Below are 20038 nucleotides of genomic sequence, written 5' to 3'. Positions count from 1 at the left end.
GACCGAGTTATAGAGATGTTTCTTCTGACAAGTTAGACGGCCGTCGTTATCTGAATGCAGCTTTTGTAAAGCCAGACCAGCATCCAGCAACTCTGGTTTTTGTTTCTAGTAAAGTTGGACACTTTCCCCTCATGACAAAGAACCTTGATCCTAATTTGATTCAGAATGGCCTTTTCCGGCCACAAAAGCGGTTCTGTCGAAACCTCCATACCCCCTTGCTAACGGCCCTAAAAATATTTCCAATAACGTTGAACATTTGGCCAGACTTGCTTTCAGTCACCGCAGCTGAGTTAACCAAGTTTTTTTAAAATCTTGTGTGTTGTGTTGACATACTTATTCAACGTGTGTGTGTGTGTTACGTAACAGTTTTATCTCCCTCTCCCAGGAACCCAAACGACTCTGGAGTTCAAAGTTCAACTTGGTCACCTGATCTCCAGAACCGACGGAAAGGAAAACGTTACTCAAATGAGATTTGGGTTCCTTACGATGCAACCGAGCGGTACATAGAATTTGGTAAGATTTGTTAAGACAGAAGCATTCAACAAGGCCGCATGTTGTTGAAAATTGCGCGCCATACCATGAGACTAGATCATGTGTCCAGGTCACATGGTCATATCACGTGGCCGTACATTTTTTTTTTTTGTTACAGATAACACGTTCTATCTTTAAGTTTATTTTCGTATCTATATAAGTAACATTTCTCATATTATTCTGAAATAACCCATTTTTATTTATTGTATGTCGAACACTTTTTGTTTGAGTGTATCGGTGGGTGAGATTTTCATTTTCAAAAACATATTTTTTAGTAACTGTATACCAGTCCCATAGAACTTTTACAGTCTTTATAAACTTTAAAAAGTAATTCTCTTTAAGATGCAAGTTTTGATAATAAGTCTTTCTAGTGGTAATAAAATATACAGCGTATATGTACACTTTTATCTTAGTATTTTAAATCTAATTTATAAAGGTCAATATCAATCACTGTCGATTTGTGCTAAATAAAATGTTCCAAGCGCTAGGCAATATTGTGCAATTTCTAACTAACTACACTGTCACCGTACACTTTGATGCATTCCAGCTATGCGCCCGAGAATACGTACCCATTACAAAGGCGCCAAGATGGCTCTTTGGTTGGAACTTATTCCCAAAATACACAATTCCGACGACCTCGACCCTGTCTATCATCTTCTCGATAATTATGATAGAAACGAGACCTTCGAACAAGACACGCGGCCGCTGGGGTTCACTTTCCCGCCGCCACCGAGTCCACCGACCCCTCCAGCGACAACAACGCTCGTCTCTCCAAAGAAAACCGGCATTGCTTCACCAGCCGTGGAAACACCAAAGGTCACACCGAAACCGTCCCTGTACCCGAAACTTGGTCCTACAGGGGGCGGTGGTTCTCTTGGATCTGGCAAACCAAAGAACAGCACTGCAGCGGCAACAGGGGCACAAACTATGCCCTACCCAATGGGGATCATTGTGGCCGTGGGGGGCTCACTGTTATTCCTGAATTTGATCGTACTTATAGTGACGTGTTATCAGAGGCGGAAAATGCACCGAGAGGAGAAATTTCGTATCCAGGAGCTGGAACTTCAGAAGGACTTGTTAAACGTCCACTCGGAACATTTACAGAATGCTAAGAACAGCGCGCAGGACATGGAAATAGACTCCAAAGGAAGCACGCCTCTTCCTACCCCTCCCCATAGATACACTCAGCATCAAATGCACCCAGATAACCTTACCAAAGTGACAATTCCACACATGATTCCACCAAATGCTCACGCGCCAACATGTAGGTTTGCGCATTTACATAAACTTAGCTCCTCCGATGACGATGACGATGAGGATGACGAAAGCGGTACGTTGCATAGCAACACGCCCGTGAAGCAAACTCCCAAACAACATGGTGGTTTGTCACCAAGGAATCATAATATAAACAGTCCACAAAACATACCAAATGGAGATCCCAAACAGACAATGATGAAATCGTTTACGTCCCCAAAGCAGGAACTTTCTAATCACGTTCATCCGACAACCGTAGTGTGATAGTGATCACTTGAGCTGGAACTTTCTAACAACGTTCATCCGACGACCGTAGTGTGATAGCGATCACGTGAAACAATGATCACGTGAGATAGTGATCACGTGAGATGATGATCACAGGGTCATCTGTGGTAAATTATTAATACTGGTGGAGTGAAATCATGTTTGGGATTTCTAAAATCGGAACCAGGTCCAAAACTTTTCATGAAACGACCAAATTGTTTAACTAGGAACTCAATTTTGAGGCACTTTGAATATCTCTTTGTGGCATGTTTCACTTAATGGCGCATTTTGAACCTCTGTGCGGTGAATACTTCTTGGCTAGACTCACCTTGTTACTGCAAATATATCAGACGATATACGAGTATTCCACCCAGTAAAATCTATTTGTACTGTCACTGTAAGTGTTTTTATATTGTCATTTTAGCTCTATTGATCAACATCGCTGTCGTGATACTGTTTTGTATAATGTGTAATGGTGACGTTTTTCTGATCAACGGTTTTGACGTCACTTGACGTCACTATGTGTACCCTCCTAACTGGGTCTGGTCCCAGCTGATCCAGTATTTGCTAAAGACTTAAAAAATATAATGGTATAAAACAAATGCACAGTTTATCAAACTTGCATGTTTTTCCGTTGTCTCTCTCGTTATAAAGTTTTTGGGGATGGAGAAAGGGGAGAAGTGGGCTCGGAAGTAAGAGAGAATCACGTGCCCTCTGTGCCCCCTCTCCCCCCCCCCCACCCCCATTTGCCATTGTGCTTATTAAAGATGTCCAAAACAGCAAGTTTCATTGTTCTGAACAAAGATAACTTTTAGATAAGTGAACACACAAAGTTATGTGTTCATTTTTTTATCCATTGCTTCAATAAATCCCAATGCAGATTTGATGGGCAATTGTTAACTACAAGAAGCTTTCATAATATAAAAGACGTCAATTTACAGCAATGTGTCTACTTATTCTTTGTTTTTATTTGCTTTTATGTCATTAGTTTTTGTGTGACTCTTAAGGTAAAGTAAAGTGATAATATACATGTATGTTTTTTTTTGACTAAAATGTTTCACTTGTCCGGGATCCGTTCTGATACATACACTGCAGACGTAATGGCAAATATATAGAGTTCGCATGGCCATAAGCAGAAAAGGGGATTTTTTCAGGAGGGAGGGGGGCAGTTTTTGAACGAAAAGTAAGAGGCCTGGGAATGAAAATGGCTAGCAACATAATAAAAAATCTAAATACGTATTTATCAAATATCTCTGAGTGGGGTGGGTGTGGGGGGGAATGCACGCCCCGCTCACACCACCCACCCAGCCTACGGCCCTGGTTTATATTTAAGCAGTTTTAAATCTTCTGAATCATTTTCTAAACTTATCTTGTTGCATGCCATCCAAGTATTAATAAAATTGGAGGATGAGGGGCGTTGCTTCAGAAGCGCTAGCCTAACATATAAACAATACAGAAGGACAAATAACTGCATCGTTAATGCTGCTCAAAAAGAAAGATCGCTTAAGCTATATTTGTATCTGTAATCCTTTGTGGTACATTCAGTTTCCATTTCTCTATTTTCTCTGCTCTGTTATATAACAATTACCAAGAAACATGTTTTTATACGGAAATGAAGACAGTGCGTTCATTGGTGATACTATACAAGTGGTTGTGTCGAGAAGTCCGTAGAAAATCAGTGACGATTTTACAAAAGTTTGTTGTATAGCCTAAATTCAATGGCTTTGTTCACATCACAATGGTAAAACAACGTATTTTGTGTACAAAAGTGTATAAATTGAATTATGTATATAAACCTTCGATGTTTTGTGTTATTAATGCATTTCACACCATCTTCGAGATTCAGACGGTTTTCATGAAACGTATACCGTAAACAAATATATTTATAAATGTTATGCATGAAAATACGAAAAAAAATGTATGAAAATTGGATTTCTTTATTTGGTTTTATGCAATGTTGGTACGTACATGTAGCAAACATTCATTAAAATTGACTGACAAAAATTATCAAGAGAAAATACTTAAAGATTCACATTTTGCAAAATGAATAGATAGGCCAAAAATAAAAAAAGGAATGTTGAATCAGTTAATCTTAATTCGAATAGCTGATATTAACTGGTATAAAAAAGACAATATATATGAACACTTTTAAATCATCTTAAAGAATGTTCTAAAACATATAGGGCTAGGTAGCCTATACGGTGTTTAACTCTCTAGTCAATTTGACATAAACATGTCCGTTTTTATCAATTCCTACTCCCTCTGAATCAATCACCCTTTCTTTTGGTATAACAAAGTAAAGAAATAATAATAATAATAATAATAATAATAATAATAATAATAATAATAATAATAATAATAATAATAATAATAATAATAATAATAAGACGAATAAAACACTGTCAATACTGTAGATTGATAAATAAAAACATGATGAACAAAATAGATGTGAATTTATGCTCAATTAGTAATAACTTTATCTATGAAAATTGCCTGAACACGTTTTCAAATTTACATTTCAAGAGAGTTTTACAAGAAAACTTTTAAAAATGTAAAAGTGGCATATTTTGACCCCCCCCCCCCCCCAAAAAAAAAAAAAAAAATGCACACGTATTGGCATTGAATGCCTCTACACACTCAAGTAACAATAAATAAATTAACAAATGAAAAAAAAAATTTTTGGACATAGATGCTGGAGAACGTGAATTCCGTGTTTTTCTCCTAATATAATTGATTTGTGTTCAGTTCTTACAACAAAAATATAAAGTAAAATAAAAAATGGAATATCGAGATGAATGAAGGAAAAACGACTTCGATTACTTACATACTTTGGCCAAAATAATATTTCTCAAGTGTTCAAAAGATGAAGAAGTGATACAAAATGTCTGTTGATTTACAAGGGTAATTTTTCATCTTAAAAATCAGAATCCGATTTGTTAATTCCAAGCTTGTTGTTGAGAGAATACACAGAAACTTGGCAACTTCCCGAAATATTAAAAATATATTTTTGTAAAAAAAGATCCAAAAAAACTAGATCTAGGCCTATTTGCTGAATTGTGTTAGGTGAGATGGCGATATGATTTTGGTCTCATCCAACACAATTATTGCCCACGTGAACTGACACCCACCGTTAATCTCACATTAAGGAAATGTGACAACTGATGTCATGGTTTTGGCCATATCGTGCAAGCCGGCGAGTTAGGTGGCGTACAACTTCACATTAACGAACTGGACCGGACATTTTCCACTTCGTTTGTTTCCGCCTACTTCCGTCTTTCAAATTCAAGATGGCGACCAACAAGAGAAAGCAGGATGAGAAACACCTCAAAATGTTACGAGAGATGGTGTCCCTTCCACACAACAAACAGTGCTTTGACTGTGGCCAACGAGGCCCTACCTACGTGAATATGACGATAGGATCTTACGTGTGCACATCTTGTAGTGGAATATTGTGAGTATTGAGCTATTGTGTCTTCGCCGGTCGTTTTCGACCACGATTCATGTTCTGCATAACGCCTCCCGCATCCGACCCGTTTAAGTTTACACAGTAGGAGTGTGACGTTCATTTTTTTCGGTAAAAACGTGCCTAAATATTTTTATCGTAAAGATATGGCACTACTTGCCTTTCTAGTGTTGATTTTTTTAACACTGGGGATCTAATTACTAGTAGATACTAGATGACACTTGCTGCATGCTTGAAGTCGTACTAGTATTTGAGGAGTGTAGTTGCAGCTGTCATAAGATTTACTTAGTGACTACCTGCGCGGGAGAGGGTGCCGTTATCTCATTTTTTGGTTGTTTATACTTACAATATTTTCCTTCTGCTTATAACTTGACTCTATCCCTGGCTGGAATGGCCAGGACTGACATATACCCACTGATTGGGCCACAAGAGAAGCTAGGGCTCCCCTGATGACTTAGACCCCCCCCCCCCATCCCTCCTCCAGACCCCTTGCATTATAATTTTCCCTCTATGATTTATCCATTGATAATAGACACACCTTGATCTGACATTTTATTATTGGCCTGCATATGTCTGCAGGACATGTTATCTTTCCATGATTCAATGACCACCTGTCAGTTTTGTTAAAAATATGTTTTTAGATTAATTTTCATAATGTCATTATGACATGTCACTATTGCCCTGATGGTGTGGTTCTTTGATGTTAGCTAACTTTCAAAGTAATTGAGCTGACATTTACTTGGTAAGCAGCTGGTGGTTAAAGAAGGTTTCATTTTCATGTCATTTGCACACAGTCAATTTATGCATGTGTGTGATCCTAATTAATATTATTATGTGTCAATGGGCTGTTTCTCAGCTTAAAGGTCAACATATCAGGTCAACATACTGGGTCAACATATTAGGTCAACATACTGAGTCAGCAGTGTAATTTGTGTTAAGCAGTCTCATTACTCGACTTTCAAATTAGAGATGGGCCTTAAATTAACTTTAGTAGAAACTCTTATTGGAGAGATCCACTTATTTCTTTGGCTATTTAATGACTTCTTTTACCAGTGATTACTGTAATGAGGATATCATTGACAACTGTAATGGAATCTGCGTAATTGCAGATGTAAAGATGTTGAAAATGTACTAGTAAGCATTCTTAGACCTTTTTATACTACTAGTAATTTAAAATAACATATAAAGCTTACATATAAAGCTGTTAAGCTTAAAATAGGCTAAAGTCTGCAATTAGATTAAGTTAAATTCATATTTCAGATTGTGTACATTCAAATTTAAGTGGATGCACTTGAAATTTGATAGACCTCTATCTCAAAATATTTTTGTTTTCTCCAGTATCTATTACATGAATTATCATTCTACAATATATTGACCCTTGATAACCCAGATAAGATGTTTTCCTTGTATACTGAGTTGTTCTCCAGTTAGGCCTGTTACAACTTATCATTTATCACACACACTCAAACAAAAACTGATAGTCAGCAAGATTTGTTGGATATATGAAGTAGATGAATTTAGCTGCTGTTACTTTTTCACCCTAATGGTTCCATTTAATTTAAGTTATCAGTAATCACTTTTGCCCTTTTGTCACACACGCACGTGCCTGCACACACACAAACACACACACACACACCACGACCGGATGGCCTTGTGGTCAGGAGGACGTGGGTTCAAATCCTGGAGCGGGAGGACGTGGGTTCAAATCCCGTCCGGGGACATACCAGTCCTTTATAAATGGTACCTGCTGTCTCCCCGCTTGGCACTCAGCACTAAGGGGTTGAAGCAGGGGCCTGGTCAGGTAGTGCAGAAATGATATATTAGCTATGAGCGCCTAATATGGCAGCCGAGCTGTATGCTCCCCAGGGAGGTGAGACCGCCTACAGAGTGCACCAGTGCAAAAATGACCAGGCTTCCTTGACTTAAATATTCATATATATGTAATTGTATAACTTCAACCTTCGGGTTGCGATTTCTCCAATAAAGATTATTATTATTATTATTATTATTACTAGTATAAATTTGGATAATTTTAGTTTACGTATGTACTGGTAACCCCCCCCCCCCCCACACACACACACAAACACAGTCAATTACAGTAGTTTTCTCTTGATTTTGTTTTCTATCAAAACAACTGAGAGATCTGTATCATTTTGGAATGCAGCTTTATGAAGTACCACATTTTCTCAGATATGCCATTGCCAACAGTGGAAACCTTGCTGGTGTTGCCAGCCATTTTCACTGACAAAGATAAAAAAAGTGTCACTCTAGATGAACAATTGTCAGTCCAAAGCTGTTATCTTAACAGAACTTATTAAAGGTAACCGTTACTATTAACTAGTAATGAATATGAATGATAAGAGAAGTACACTTGATGTATGTCAAGAAGAACCACTTGATCTTGATTATTGTGTGTGATTATTGCTTATCTTGTAGGACCTTTTGTCAGTGTGTGTGCATGTGTGCACATGTGTGCATGTGTCTGTGTGCGTGTGTGTGCGCGAGTGTGCATGTACATGGGTATGTATCACTATGTCTGTGTAAAGAATGTAAGCCTGGGTGATGAACACTGATTAGCTTAAGACTTCGCATTGATAAACTGATAATGATTTTAATACCCATATTTTCATTTAGGAGCCCTATTTGAAACTTGCCCTTGACTGTGTTGAGTTGTAATGCAAACTCTTTCTTTTTAACCGAGAAGTAAAAGACAGTCTTAGATCTCATGAAGACAATTTTCATCAAAGTGATAATAAATAGATATCGAGGGAGCAGGGTGTCAATTGAAACAGCGTTTCCTGTTCTCTTTTATCAGAGTGAATCATTACAGTACACACACTTTGTGAACATGACATATGGTACGATGAGGCTAGATCGTGAACGACAACCATTGCTAATATTTGTTATGGCTTGATGGATTGAATAAGTATGATAATAGGCCATTCTAGGATCCTTGTGCTACATTTAGCTGTCTTCAAATGGGCTTAAACTAAAAAAAGGTCTTTAGACATTAAATGAGAACATGGATGCTATAATGCATGTGAAATTTTTGATTTTTTTTTTTTTTTTTTTTTTTTTTTTTTTTTGTAATTGTCTGTGTGATATTGTCTATTGGTCATAGTTACAGTGATGACCACTTGATTAGAGATAATGAAATGTATTGCAATGAGATGAGGCGGTGAGTATGTTTGATTAAGAAAAAAGAAAACAAAAAATAACAAAAAACAAAAAAGCAAAAACAAAACAAGAAAAAAAACTGATTTATTCAGTTTTGGATCAATGCCTGGTAGGCAGAAAAAAAGTGACTCATGTTATCTGTTGAATGCACAAGAACTGTTGCATGCAATTTTCTGTCAATTGCTTCAGTTGATATACCAGTATATTGGCTGAAGAAATGGGATTTTTTGTTAAATGTCACCGTAATTAACTTATCATAAATTTGGCACGTAATATTTGTTATTCGGCCAAAAATGTGACTGAATGGCCCAAGAGACGAATACAATTCAACCTGTTTATTGATCCAGTAGAACTGTGGGTGATGATGGAAATGAAAGTAATGTGAATTTTTGTTTCTCACCCCGAGAGAATTGGTGAATTGATTCTAAAAATGGCACACTTAATGTGACTGAAATACTCATGGTAACTGTCGTTAGGGACAAGGCGGATCAATTGAGGAGATATAAAATAGCAATGTGAGAATTACTTGTTGATTCAGAATATCGTTTAATGCGAAGCATGGACAAGAAATTTACTTTGCTCCTTTTTCTCAACCCCTACCTAAGCAAATATCATCATTATTGCTGTAATAATAATAATAATAATAATAATAATAATAATAATAATAATAATAATTGAAGTAATGTGGGAGAAGAGAATGCCTCATCTCCAATTTTGGAAAATAATAGGACATCTGCCCCTCTTCCACCACACTGGATGTGAAATATTTCTTTGTCACTGATTTTTAATACAATTTTCTTAAAAGAAAAAAATTAGGTATTGCATTACAAGAATAAATTGGTTTGAGGGAAACATAGTTATGAACTGAAATGGTTTGAAATTTTTTTAACTTGGTGATGTAATTTATGTGATTCTGGCAATTGTGATACTAATTTTTTTTTCTTCTTTTCAGACGTGGCCTGAATCCCCCATATAGAGTAAAGTCAATTTCTATGACTAGTTTCACTCCTGAAGAAATGGACTTCTTACAGTGTCATGGGAATGAGGTACGGATTGCGCACTATTGTCACACCTAACACACTCTAACTGATACAGCCAACACATTGGCACTGTCACAACTAGCACAATATTGCCATCACTGTCACAACTGCTATGCCGTCACAGCTAACACAATGTCCATGACACAGCTGATGTTCTTCCAGTTAAAATTAAGACACTGGGATTGTGGAACAACTGTAAGGACTGTAATATCACAGCAATTGTGCTGTCATTGATTTACCTAACATAGCATTGCAACTAGCACATTATTTTCGCATTGTTGTACCCAACACTTTGTCTGTCCAACTTTGATATACATACAGCCTAATTACAAGGTACAAGAACTTAGGTAAAAGTCTAAGACATTATACACACACACTTGTAATTCTATATCAAACAAACATATTCTCTCCATTTCAGTTTTGTCGGAAAGTCTACCTAGGTCTTTATGATGCCAGATCCACCCCTGAATTCAATCACAAAGACGAACAGAAAATAAAAGACTTTATGGTTCAAAAATATGAAAAGAAGCGCTGGTATGTGGCCCCTACGGAGAGTATGAAAGAAGAGGCCAAGCAGTTGAATACAGTGTCCAGAGACGACGGAACAAAACCTCTACGTACACTGGTAGGAAGTAATGCACCAAAGCTAGTTATACAGCCAAATAAGGTAGATGATTTTAATTGTGATTTTAACATTGATTTTTAATAAATTACCATATTGTTATTATTATTATTATTATTATCATACATGTAATTTCAAATTATGTATTTGGTGAATATAAAATTTGAAGTAAATAATTTGACAAATAGTAAGAATATTATTAATATACCATGGTTATCGACTTATGTATGATTGATTATTTATCTAAATGAGATAAGTCTTAATTTTTAGTCACCTCTTTTTGCTCAGTAGCCCTATTATTTAATGAAAATGTTTTATATTTAAGGAAGAATACAACTGATATGTTTAAAACTTACTCAATATTTATAAAATATATGTGCGGATTGTTACTTCTAAATCACATCTGTTTTTAGACTTTTTCTAAGAAATGTGCAACCAGTGTGAAAAATGTGATATTTGTGAAAAATGTAATATTTGTGATATTTAGAAATTAGCTGAAATTGATTTAATTAAACTATGAAGTGTGATACAAAGTGGTCTTAAAAGAAAAAATAATCACTTAAAAAGAAAAAAAATCTCACAACAATCTTGTGTTGTAGAACAAAGCCAATTGTTTCTAAAGGCACTAAACATATGTGAGCCATTTCAATCAATTTTTCATTTACTGCCTTCATACAAGAGACAATGAAAGTAAAAAAATACATTCCATTCTCCTTCCAGTCCCAGCAAGGTAGTCAGCCACAGAGGATAGCGGCCCCAGGTGCAATACCTACTCCATTTGCTGCTGCACAACAACAGCAACAACAACAACAGTTACAACAGCAGCCATCAGCAGCACAACCACCACCCCAACAACAACAACAACAAGTACAGTCACCTCCACAGCAGCCACAACAGCCAAAGTCCTCGGCTATGGACCTGCTGGGGGATTTAGGGGGAGACCCTTTTGCTGCTCCTGCAGCACCGCAAGGTGAGTGTGGAATTAGCTTGTCTTGGGTGTAGACTCCATCTGGTGGCTGAAATAGATATATATGCAGTTGGGGAATATTGCTGCAGACCTATTGCTTTGCCTCTTACATGTTAAGATTAGTCTTGGTTTGAAGCCTCCATCTATGTTCATTTTCTTTTTGACTAAGAGTGCTGGGTTGTCCTTTTATCCTTTTCATATCAGTTATTTCAGTAAAACATATACAGTTTAATTTTTGTCAGTAATGTACATATTTTGAGGGGTAAAAAGAAACAGAAATGCAAAATTGCTGCTTTTTTTAACTATGAAGAAGTATTAATGAATAGTAGTAATGATCCATGAGTTGACCTTTTGTTTCTATGTTAGTGACATCTTCATGTTGTCTTTTCTTGTAGCACCATCTGGTGGTGGTTTTGCAGACTTTGGTGCATTTGGTGGTCAGCCGTCTTTTCCTGCTGCTAGCCCTGCTCAGTCAACATGTAAGTTGGTCCCTCCCCTTCATTACTGCGTGCAGAAAGAAACATTCTAAATCTAAACCAAACAACTTGTTTGAAATAAAAAAAATGATAGAAAGAAAGCTGTCATGATTTACATATTAGTTAGCATTAGTGGTCATATCCACATCACCCAGCATGTTGAAAGCATAAGCATTTTTTAAAATTATTTTTCATGAGTAATTATTTTTTATTTGGATTTTTTCTTTTCACGGCATCTTTGTGGGAATGAATGTATAGTGCATGTTAATGGAATAGATGTGTCATATAAGATATTTGATAGGTGGTTGCAGGTGTGAATTGGATGACATATTAGCATGTATTCAACAGCTCTACAGGAGTGTCATTCTTTAGAGAGCAGATATTCCTCATATAGAATATGCTAATAAACTCTCCAGTAATGCAATCATAGATAAAGGTTAATATAGAAGACTTTTTACTTGGTAATCAGATTTTGAATATCGGCTGTTCGTGACCATGTCATTAGAAAATGTATTGTATGTCTTTTTTCGTCCTGTAAAATGTTTAAGTCATACTGATCTGTAATTTGTGTATTCTGTAGTTTACATGCAGCCAAGAATGGGATTCTCCCCCAGTACCACCATGTCTTACAACACTGTTCAGTGTAAGATGGAAATACTATGTCAGAATTGTCAGCTCAACTAAACTGCCCCCAAACCAACTGCTCATATATATGTATTTTACGCTCAGAAACATTTTTGATTGCTACTTTAAAGGGCTTTTTTTAGGTGAGCATGTATAAGTTTGTTATTATAACAATAAGGAACAAAAAGGCCAAACTCTGAGATATTTTGTGTTAAATGATTGCCAATCTGTTTTGAATCTTGATTGGTGGAAGACAGCTGTTTTGGTACAGTGCAGTTGAACTGGACATATATACACACATATATATATATGTATTTTATTATAAGATATAATACCCTAACTGTAGTCTGAGTGGCAGGTTGATGGTGATCCTTGGGTCTTTGAATTTTCTTCAATACATAAAATCCTGTGTTAACGATCTCTTTGGCTGCACTCAGAACCAAAGTTGATCCCCAGACCAACGGATCCACAGTTGAAGTATGACCAACCCACTTTAAAACTTACCGCGCAATCCCCATAGGGAATCTGTTCAGTGAGTCTGTCTATTAGGGGATTATGTGGCATGCTTTCAAGTGGGTTGACCATATTTGATCTGCGGGTCTGTTATTCCAGGGATCAACTTGTTCTAAATGCGTCCCTTGTCACCCTGAGTCTTGACATTGAAGTCATCACAGCTGAGGGGTTTTGGTGAGGGGAATATCCATGTCAGTACTATGTAACTCAGGGTGGTTTGACCTTTTCACATTGAGCTGTACACTGAACTGGATCGGTCAATTTTGAGAGGTATTTTTATATAATTACAGGGTGTTTTATTGCCTTTCACATTTTTTTAAAAACTGGCTGAATTTGGAGCTGTTTTTTGGTAATAGCCAGGTGGTAAAGATGGCACACTTTCAAAATGGATCTATCCAATTAAGTGTACCACACAATATGCAAAGGGCCTTATACTGTTCTACATATTAATATATACATATATATCATTATTTATGATTTTCTCTGTTGTTCTTCTCTGCTTACAGCATTATTCAATAGTGTTCCCCCACAGCCATCTGCAGCAACTAATGCATTTGGTAGCTTTCCTCCTGCTGGCCAACAGGGTACCATGCTAAGTCCCTCTAACCTAGCCACAGCCGCCCCTGCCGCTGCCCCAGGTCTAGGTGGTGCTCCGGTGCCCGCCTCCTCGTCTGCTGCCATGACGTCCTCTACTGACAAATACGCGGCTCTCGCTGACTTGTTCAGTTCACCCGAGGCCGAGACTGCGCCAGTGGTGCAGAGCGTCAGCTGGGACGGGCCAGCAGGTGGCGCTGGCAGTGGTGGCGTGAATTGGAGTAACCCTGGCACTGGGGGTAGTGTCGGAGGGGGTGGCGGAAGTGGTTGGAGCACTGGTGTAGGGGGCGCTGCATCATCATTTGGGGCGACTTCGACAGCTAGCTCGTCTGTATTTGGTGGGGCAGGTATGACAGGCATTTTGTTCCTCTTGCTTTAACACTGTGTATCTGTTACTTTGAATTTCTTCATGCAAGTTAGGTGTTATTATGTTTACTGTTGCAAATTTATTTTATACTGAATGCATGAAAGTTGCATAAGCTGTTGATCTCCTTTCTATATCTATAAACTATGTTGCAATTGCTGTTATTCTTTGAAATTTTCATAATCCAAAGAATGCTGCATGAAAGGCAGACATTTATCAAGGTGCATGACAAGACTTTTCATGCAAGAAGTTGTGCTTAGAAATAAATACAGTCATAATATCTTATGCATATTATTTCCTATTATTTATATAATATTTCAATGCTTTACTAATGGTTTATGGCAATGGGACAAAGGTTCGGCTTTTTGTTTACATAAACATATATAAAGTTCTTACTTGCAGGTCAAATTCCTAGTGCAATACACTTTGTAAAACCAGATTTTTATTTATTTATTTATTTATTTATTTATTTATTTATTTATTTGTGGGCACTTGGTAGCCAGTGTCAGTGTTATCCATCCAATTAAAAGAAAATCCAAACTCAATTCCTTAAAAATGATGCAGTTTTTCTTTTTCACATACTGAAAGTTCAAATGTCATAAACATAACACGTCTAAGTCAGTCACAGAACTTGTTGTTACAGTAGTCCTATTCCAAAACTTCATCCCTATCATGCCTGTACCTGATACCATCCCCTACATATTAGATATGTGCACATTTTATGTGCGTACACAGTTGCAACACATCATTTAAGCTCACTTGCAATAGTAGTGGAATATCAGGGCCATCAAGGACTGTATGTAGTGTAAGCACAGGAGTAAGGAATAAAAATTATAATTTTATTACATTTTTAAGAAATGAAAAAGAGCAACACAAGAGTGAGAAAAGAAAAAAATAAATTTTTTATTAATTTTTAAGAAACCAAAAGACTAGTATATTCAAAACATATTGAGAGTGATGTTATCGCTATAATTATTTTTTTGTAAAATCTTCAGAGTTTACCATTTACTCTCATTGGTTTTCTTCATTTTTCATTTCTTCAACTTATGCCCAGCCCACTCCCCCACTGCAAAAGATTATTGAAATTTGAAAATTAATACCTTTGGTATTTTCATTTGTGAAAATGGGTACTAACAATGAATTTTCAGTACTGCTTTAGTTTGCCATTCATGAGTTTGCCATGTTGAGTAAACATTTATCCAAACTAACGGAATGAAGTAAACCTTTTTGGTCTGTTGAATGCTCAAAATAGTTCTACTAACACCTTGGATATTTTTTAAATAATTAAAATAGATCTAAGTATCACACAGGTCTTTCACATTAAAGTAATTTAACAAGTTTCCAATTAAATACATTGGAATTAAGGAGTAATAAAGAATCACAACACATTTTAACTCTAGTAATTTTTAAAAATTACTCTCTCTTTTAACTTTCTAATATACAAGACAGCTGGCAAGAGAACTAACAGTCTATATATTATAGTGAGGCCATATTTCCAGTCAAATTGTGGTGTAAACGGCTATTTTCTCTCCTTACTTCTTACAGAAACCAATTGAATCTCGGGTGACTTGTCACAATCTCAGTAACAGTGGACAAAAAGACAGGGTTTTGCCACCAATAATTTGAGGGGTGGGGGCAAGTTCATGTTTCTTGAAAGAACTATTGGACCAAAATGAGCCTGAACTAATTTTTAGAACAAAATTTTATTTTTTTAACATTTTTTTAATGACACTTTGAGCGTTTTTTATAACAAAAATGCAATGTTCCCTAATGTCTCAAATTGTGGCTTTCATTTTAGGCAGACTTTTGCGCATTTATACTGAACTGAAGCAGACCAAAATTTTGGAATTTAGCAGACCAATTTTCAGCCAAAGCTCCTTTGTAAAACTGGTTAAATTTTTTGAGATAGTATGACCTAAGTTGAGTGGTCACAACTTCACTGGAAATTTGGTCAATAAATAGAATAGCCAGCAAGTAGATATATAGTGTCTCTTTTTCTGTATACTATGGCTATATGATAACTCTCTATTCAGCTAGTAGCCATTCCAATGATAATATCTGTTGGGGTCGAGTACCCACCAATCCTTTTATACAGAGAGGTAATGTGGCAAATGATGAAGATAGTAATAAATGAAAGTATCAATTTTTTAAAAATTATAATTATTATTTAAGACATACCATTTTATTTGCTACTTGGTTTTTCACCTGTCAGATTTTGAACATTGATTTCCCTGTAGATTTCAATTGAGGTATTATTGATTTTTTTCATACCCCAGTTTTCAAAGTAGACCGAGCGAAGCAATGTCTGGAACAAACATAATTACAACTCATTTATATTGTGAAGTTTAAACATACAGAGATTTGAACTGAATTCTGAATTTGGAATGTTTGTGGATTTTTACATGCAATTCCTGATTCTCAGTCAATAGTTTTCTCTACATTTTTCTATTTTCTTTCATACCAAACTGCACAAAATAATTGAATCTTCAAATTTTGATATTTCCAGCATAACATAGCTGCTAGGATAAAGTTAATGCTAGTTATTGATAGTGTTCCTTGTGATATCCTTGCAGGGCAACCCCAGGGTGCGGCAAACCCATTTGGAGGAGGCCCCGGGGGTGGAGGCCCCGTATCCTCAGCTTTTACTCAACAACCTGTGGCCAACCCCTTCATGGGCGGGGCAGGTGGCGGTGGAGGGGGCGGCTTCCCTGGTGGTCAAGCTCACACCAGTATGGCCACTGCTGGCGGGTTCGGTCAAGCCAGCTCGGGCGGTCAGTTCGGCCAGTTTGGTACACAGCAACCAGTGTCCACGGGAGCAGGTGGTTTTGGCCAGTTCGGCAGTAGTGCCCAGTCCACCCAGATGGGAAGTCAGTTTGGCGGTCAGTTTCAAACCCAGCCCATGATGACCACTGCACCTGGCGGTCAGTTCGGAGGTGGACAGCAATTTGGGACTGGGGCACAACAGCCCAATGGTGCTTTTGGTGCCGGAGGTCAAGGCTGGGGTCAAGGTCAAGGTCAGATGGGTGGTTTTGGTTCTATGCCAGGACAGTTTAAATCCCCAGGGATGGCAGGGGGTCAACCAGGAGGGGGGTTTGGCATGCAGCCACAACAAACTGTAGGAGGAGGATGGGGGGCACAACAGCCTGCTGCCAACCCCTTCATGGTAATTTCTCATTTTTATTGAATTATTTTTTATTTTATTTATTTTTATTTTGTTTCATATTAACATCCAAGTGATGATATGTAGCTTGAATGAAAATCAGCTGTATCTGACTTGTTTAGTTATGACTACACTGGATGAAAATGTTTAGTTGAAACAGAATTTTCTCTAATTATTATAGTAGATTTTAAGTTGTTTTAAAGATAAAGAAGTGGAGGTTCTTGTCACTTTCTTGTCACCACATGTCAAAATATTAAGACCTGGCCCCAGTTTCACAAAAGAACTGAATTCGGTTCTCTGGTTAAGTTGACTAGGATTTCCATGAGAATGCTGAAATGCTGTTCCTGATAAGGTAAGATTTGCGCATGTAACTTAGCAAGAGAACCTGACATGAGTTTTTTTGTTTAATGGGGCCTGACACATTTAAAGAGTGCAATAGAGAGAGTATCAACTCAGTGCATCTTTTGATTTTTTTTATCCACAGAACATGGCCGCCCAGCAGTCCACAGCTCCCAGGGGAGGTTCCACAAATCCTTTCCTTTAACATCTGATAGTATACCATATCATACCGTTTAGAATTCCATAATGCTCAGCCTTCTATGATAACTGTGCTACAGAGCCATGTGTGGGTCTCCCTGCTTGGAGAATGTGACCAGTACTAGAACTGCCTTAACCCTTCTTATATTATACATTTGGGAGATACAACAGTTATATATATAAATATATGATTAGTTATGTATGACCAAAGTATCTCTGTAATTTGTGAGACCCGGATATATTTGCTGCAATTTAAGACGGTGGAAATTTAACCAGAAGATTGGACACAGGCAAATTGTGCATCATTGTGAAAAATGCTGTGTATAAACTGATCTGATGGAGAAAGGTGAGACAAGGAAGGTGTTTTGTTGTGCAGTTTCAAAACTGGTCGAAGCATTGGAACTGCTACAAGCATGGTGGTCAGCCATATTGTGTATCATGGTGATAAAAAGATGTGCCACTCGATAGAACATTGTGAGACTGGAAGGATTTTTGATGCAGTGTGTGTAGAAAGGTGAACATTAGACTAGGAACTTGTTGGAACAGTCATGCTTGAAGTGTGTGACGTGATAAAAAAATGTATTGAAACTGCATGACACAGTCCACGATGTCATTGTGAAGGTGCTTTGGGACCAGTGCTGCCATCTTTAGGAGAAAATAAGTGTCTTGTTCGTTTATGTCCGTATTGCACTGAGCAGGGAAACCCAGTTGAAAGCATCCGCTCCAGAGTATTTCAAAATTTTATTACTGTGAATGATTAAGATATCCTGAAAAGAAGCCATCGTATTCATAAGCACACTGCATAGCAAGGGGCAAATTATGATGCCTGTAGACTGCTCGCTGTACTAACTTGTCTGGCACAGTGTATTGTTACAAATGATACTTCAATGCTTCGACGTATAAATTGCTATAATACAAACTTGTCTTGCTGCAACCTAGTAAGTTTGTTTATTTAATCAGACTTTCCCAGTAGTTACGTAACTTTGTGACAGAAATATTCCAAATGAATAGAAATGAAAATTATACCTGCCAACATTTCACTTCAAATATATAATATATAACAGTTACAGAAATGATAAGTTATAAAAAATCTACAGAAAAGTTGAAAATCTTGTCTAAAAACTTGCTCGAGAGAGAGTCGGTGATGTTTTCCTTTAAATTGTGATTACTCTTCGTCCAGATAAGAGCACAATTATGAGTAGTTAGAACGTTAATATTGCAACTAAAGGCAAGAAAAAAGTATGAAAGATTTTGAAATTATGGGAAAGACGTGATGCTGAATATTATGGGATAACTTACCCAGAATTCATTGCTGCTTTTTGTTGTTGCACTTGCAATGTCGTCTGTTATGAGTGGAAAATTAAATGGTACTTTGCACATTGAAGCTTAATATTCTCTTTCTTTTTGGTGTAAAGGTACTTCAAACCCAAGGTGTATTTTAGGTATATTGCTTATTTTCTAATATATATATATAAATATATACATATGACTATGAAATATATTTAATGTAAATAGTTAGAATGTACAAGATATTGTAGATGTAAATCTTGGGCTGAATTTTTTAGGATACCACCACGTGTTAATTTGGGTGGTGTAGAGTGGTTGAAAAGGGGTATAATGCAAGACTATTTCATGGACCCAGCTTAACAATGTTATATTTAAAAAGGACTTTTGTTTGCACATTGATCTACTAACCATGCTGTTAAGGTGGGGATCTTTTTTTTTTTTTTTGGAAGGGGGGGGGCAGATCCCAACAAAGGTGCAGGGTTGCCAAAATTTATAGCCCTGCAGGTGTGTACCATTTAAAACAAAATATCATTTCACACAAGCAAATTGATTGGCTGAAATTGTGGACTGTTCGTGTACTAGTAGAATGCATAGTTCTGCTTAGAGAAAGTGCCTGACCAGTTTTGAAGTAACTGTTAACCTCAAACTAAGTATATAACAGGAGCCCCTGCTAACATAATACTAAATCATCATTTGATAACTGTCGAGTACTATATGATCACATGGTTGAAATGTTCATGACTATTATTCAACATCCAGCTTATGTAATAATACACATTTCATTATAAAAGACTGGATTTCTAATTCATGCTTACTTACTGGTCATTCATTAGCATGGTTATGATCTGTGGATTGACATGAGTTCAGAAGTAAATTTGGAAAATGAAAAGTTTATGATACAGACCAAAGTTGCACTTTAGCGTGAATGAAGTTCAGAATGGAAAGGGTCTTGGTTGTGTAGTATATGAAGGGTTAATTTTTTTTAAGGGGGTTAGGATTTATTATGGGGTATTGAACAAGGTATGTATAAGAATAAACTTCCAAAGGTTCTGCACAACTACACATAGAGGTAATATAATTATTATAATAAATTGTGCGTCTCTTCCTCTTCTCGTCGGCCTAATTGTATTGGTAAAATGCTGCACTCCACTTCATTTGTCTGTTT

At 36.9% G+C, this 20038-nt stretch overlaps 2 protein-coding genes across 9 annotated transcripts in view; both read left to right on the top strand.

The window, feature by feature from the left end:
• The window catches only part of LOC106180277 (neuroligin-4, X-linked), a 40172-nt gene extending 37179 nt beyond the window's left edge, over nucleotides 1-2993 (top strand). The window contains exons 6-7 of one of the 3 annotated variants that reach the window (XM_013564234.2): nucleotides 386-513; nucleotides 1079-2993. In XM_013564234.2, the coding sequence (XP_013419688.2) occupies nucleotides 386-513; nucleotides 1079-2049 (1099 nt within the window). In that variant the 3' untranslated portion in view covers nucleotides 2050-2993. The remainder of the gene's footprint in view (nucleotides 1-385; nucleotides 514-1078) is intronic. The other 2 variants (XM_086997282.1, XM_013564235.2) reach the window with 2 other exon arrangements.
• A 2198-nt stretch (nucleotides 2994-5191) lies between these two features.
• LOC106180293 (uncharacterized) lies at nucleotides 5192-18754 on the top strand. Of its 6 annotated transcripts, none has more exons than XM_086996893.1 (10): nucleotides 5192-5500; nucleotides 9642-9735; nucleotides 10148-10354; nucleotides 11072-11321; nucleotides 11714-11797; nucleotides 12375-12437; nucleotides 13438-13872; nucleotides 15923-15988; nucleotides 16463-17052; nucleotides 17534-18754. In XM_086996893.1, exons 1-10 carry the CDS (start codon nucleotides 5337-5339, stop codon nucleotides 17591-17593), a joined length of 2013 nt encoding a protein of 670 aa, XP_086853019.1. In that variant the 5' UTR covers nucleotides 5192-5336; the 3' UTR covers nucleotides 17594-18754. The 6 variants fall into 6 exon arrangements, with proteins under 6 accessions (XP_086853019.1, XP_013419700.2, XP_013419703.2 ...); XM_013564246.2 differs by having other exon boundaries at nucleotides 5197-5500; nucleotides 10148-10396; XM_013564249.2 differs by lacking the exon at nucleotides 15923-15988 and having other exon boundaries at nucleotides 5199-5500; nucleotides 10148-10396.
• Nucleotides 18755-20038: the final 1284 nt, after the last annotated feature.

The sequence above is a fragment of the Lingula anatina genome, chromosome 10 (assembly GCF_051362555.1).
Source record: "Lingula anatina isolate TDL-2025a chromosome 10, LinAna3.0, whole genome shotgun sequence".
NCBI classification, from domain to species: Eukaryota; Metazoa; Brachiopoda; class Lingulata; order Lingulida; family Lingulidae; genus Lingula; species Lingula anatina.
The sequence above is the reverse complement of the archived record's forward strand: the minus strand, read 5'-3'. Positions and strand labels throughout refer to the sequence as shown.

Excerpts from the sequence above, each read along its gene's own strand:
- LOC106180293 (XM_013564246.2), top strand. The coding sequence starts at position 5,337 with ATGGCGACCAACAAGAGAAAGCAGGATGAGAAACACCTCAAAATGTTA. Across the intron at positions 5,501-9,641 it reads ACATCTTGTAGTGGAATATT|ACGTGGCCTGAATCCCCCAT; the intron begins GTGAGTATTGAG and ends TCTTCTTTTCAG. Across the intron at positions 17,053-17,533 it reads CTGCTGCCAACCCCTTCATG|AACATGGCCGCCCAGCAGTC; the intron begins GTAATTTCTCAT and ends TTTTATCCACAG.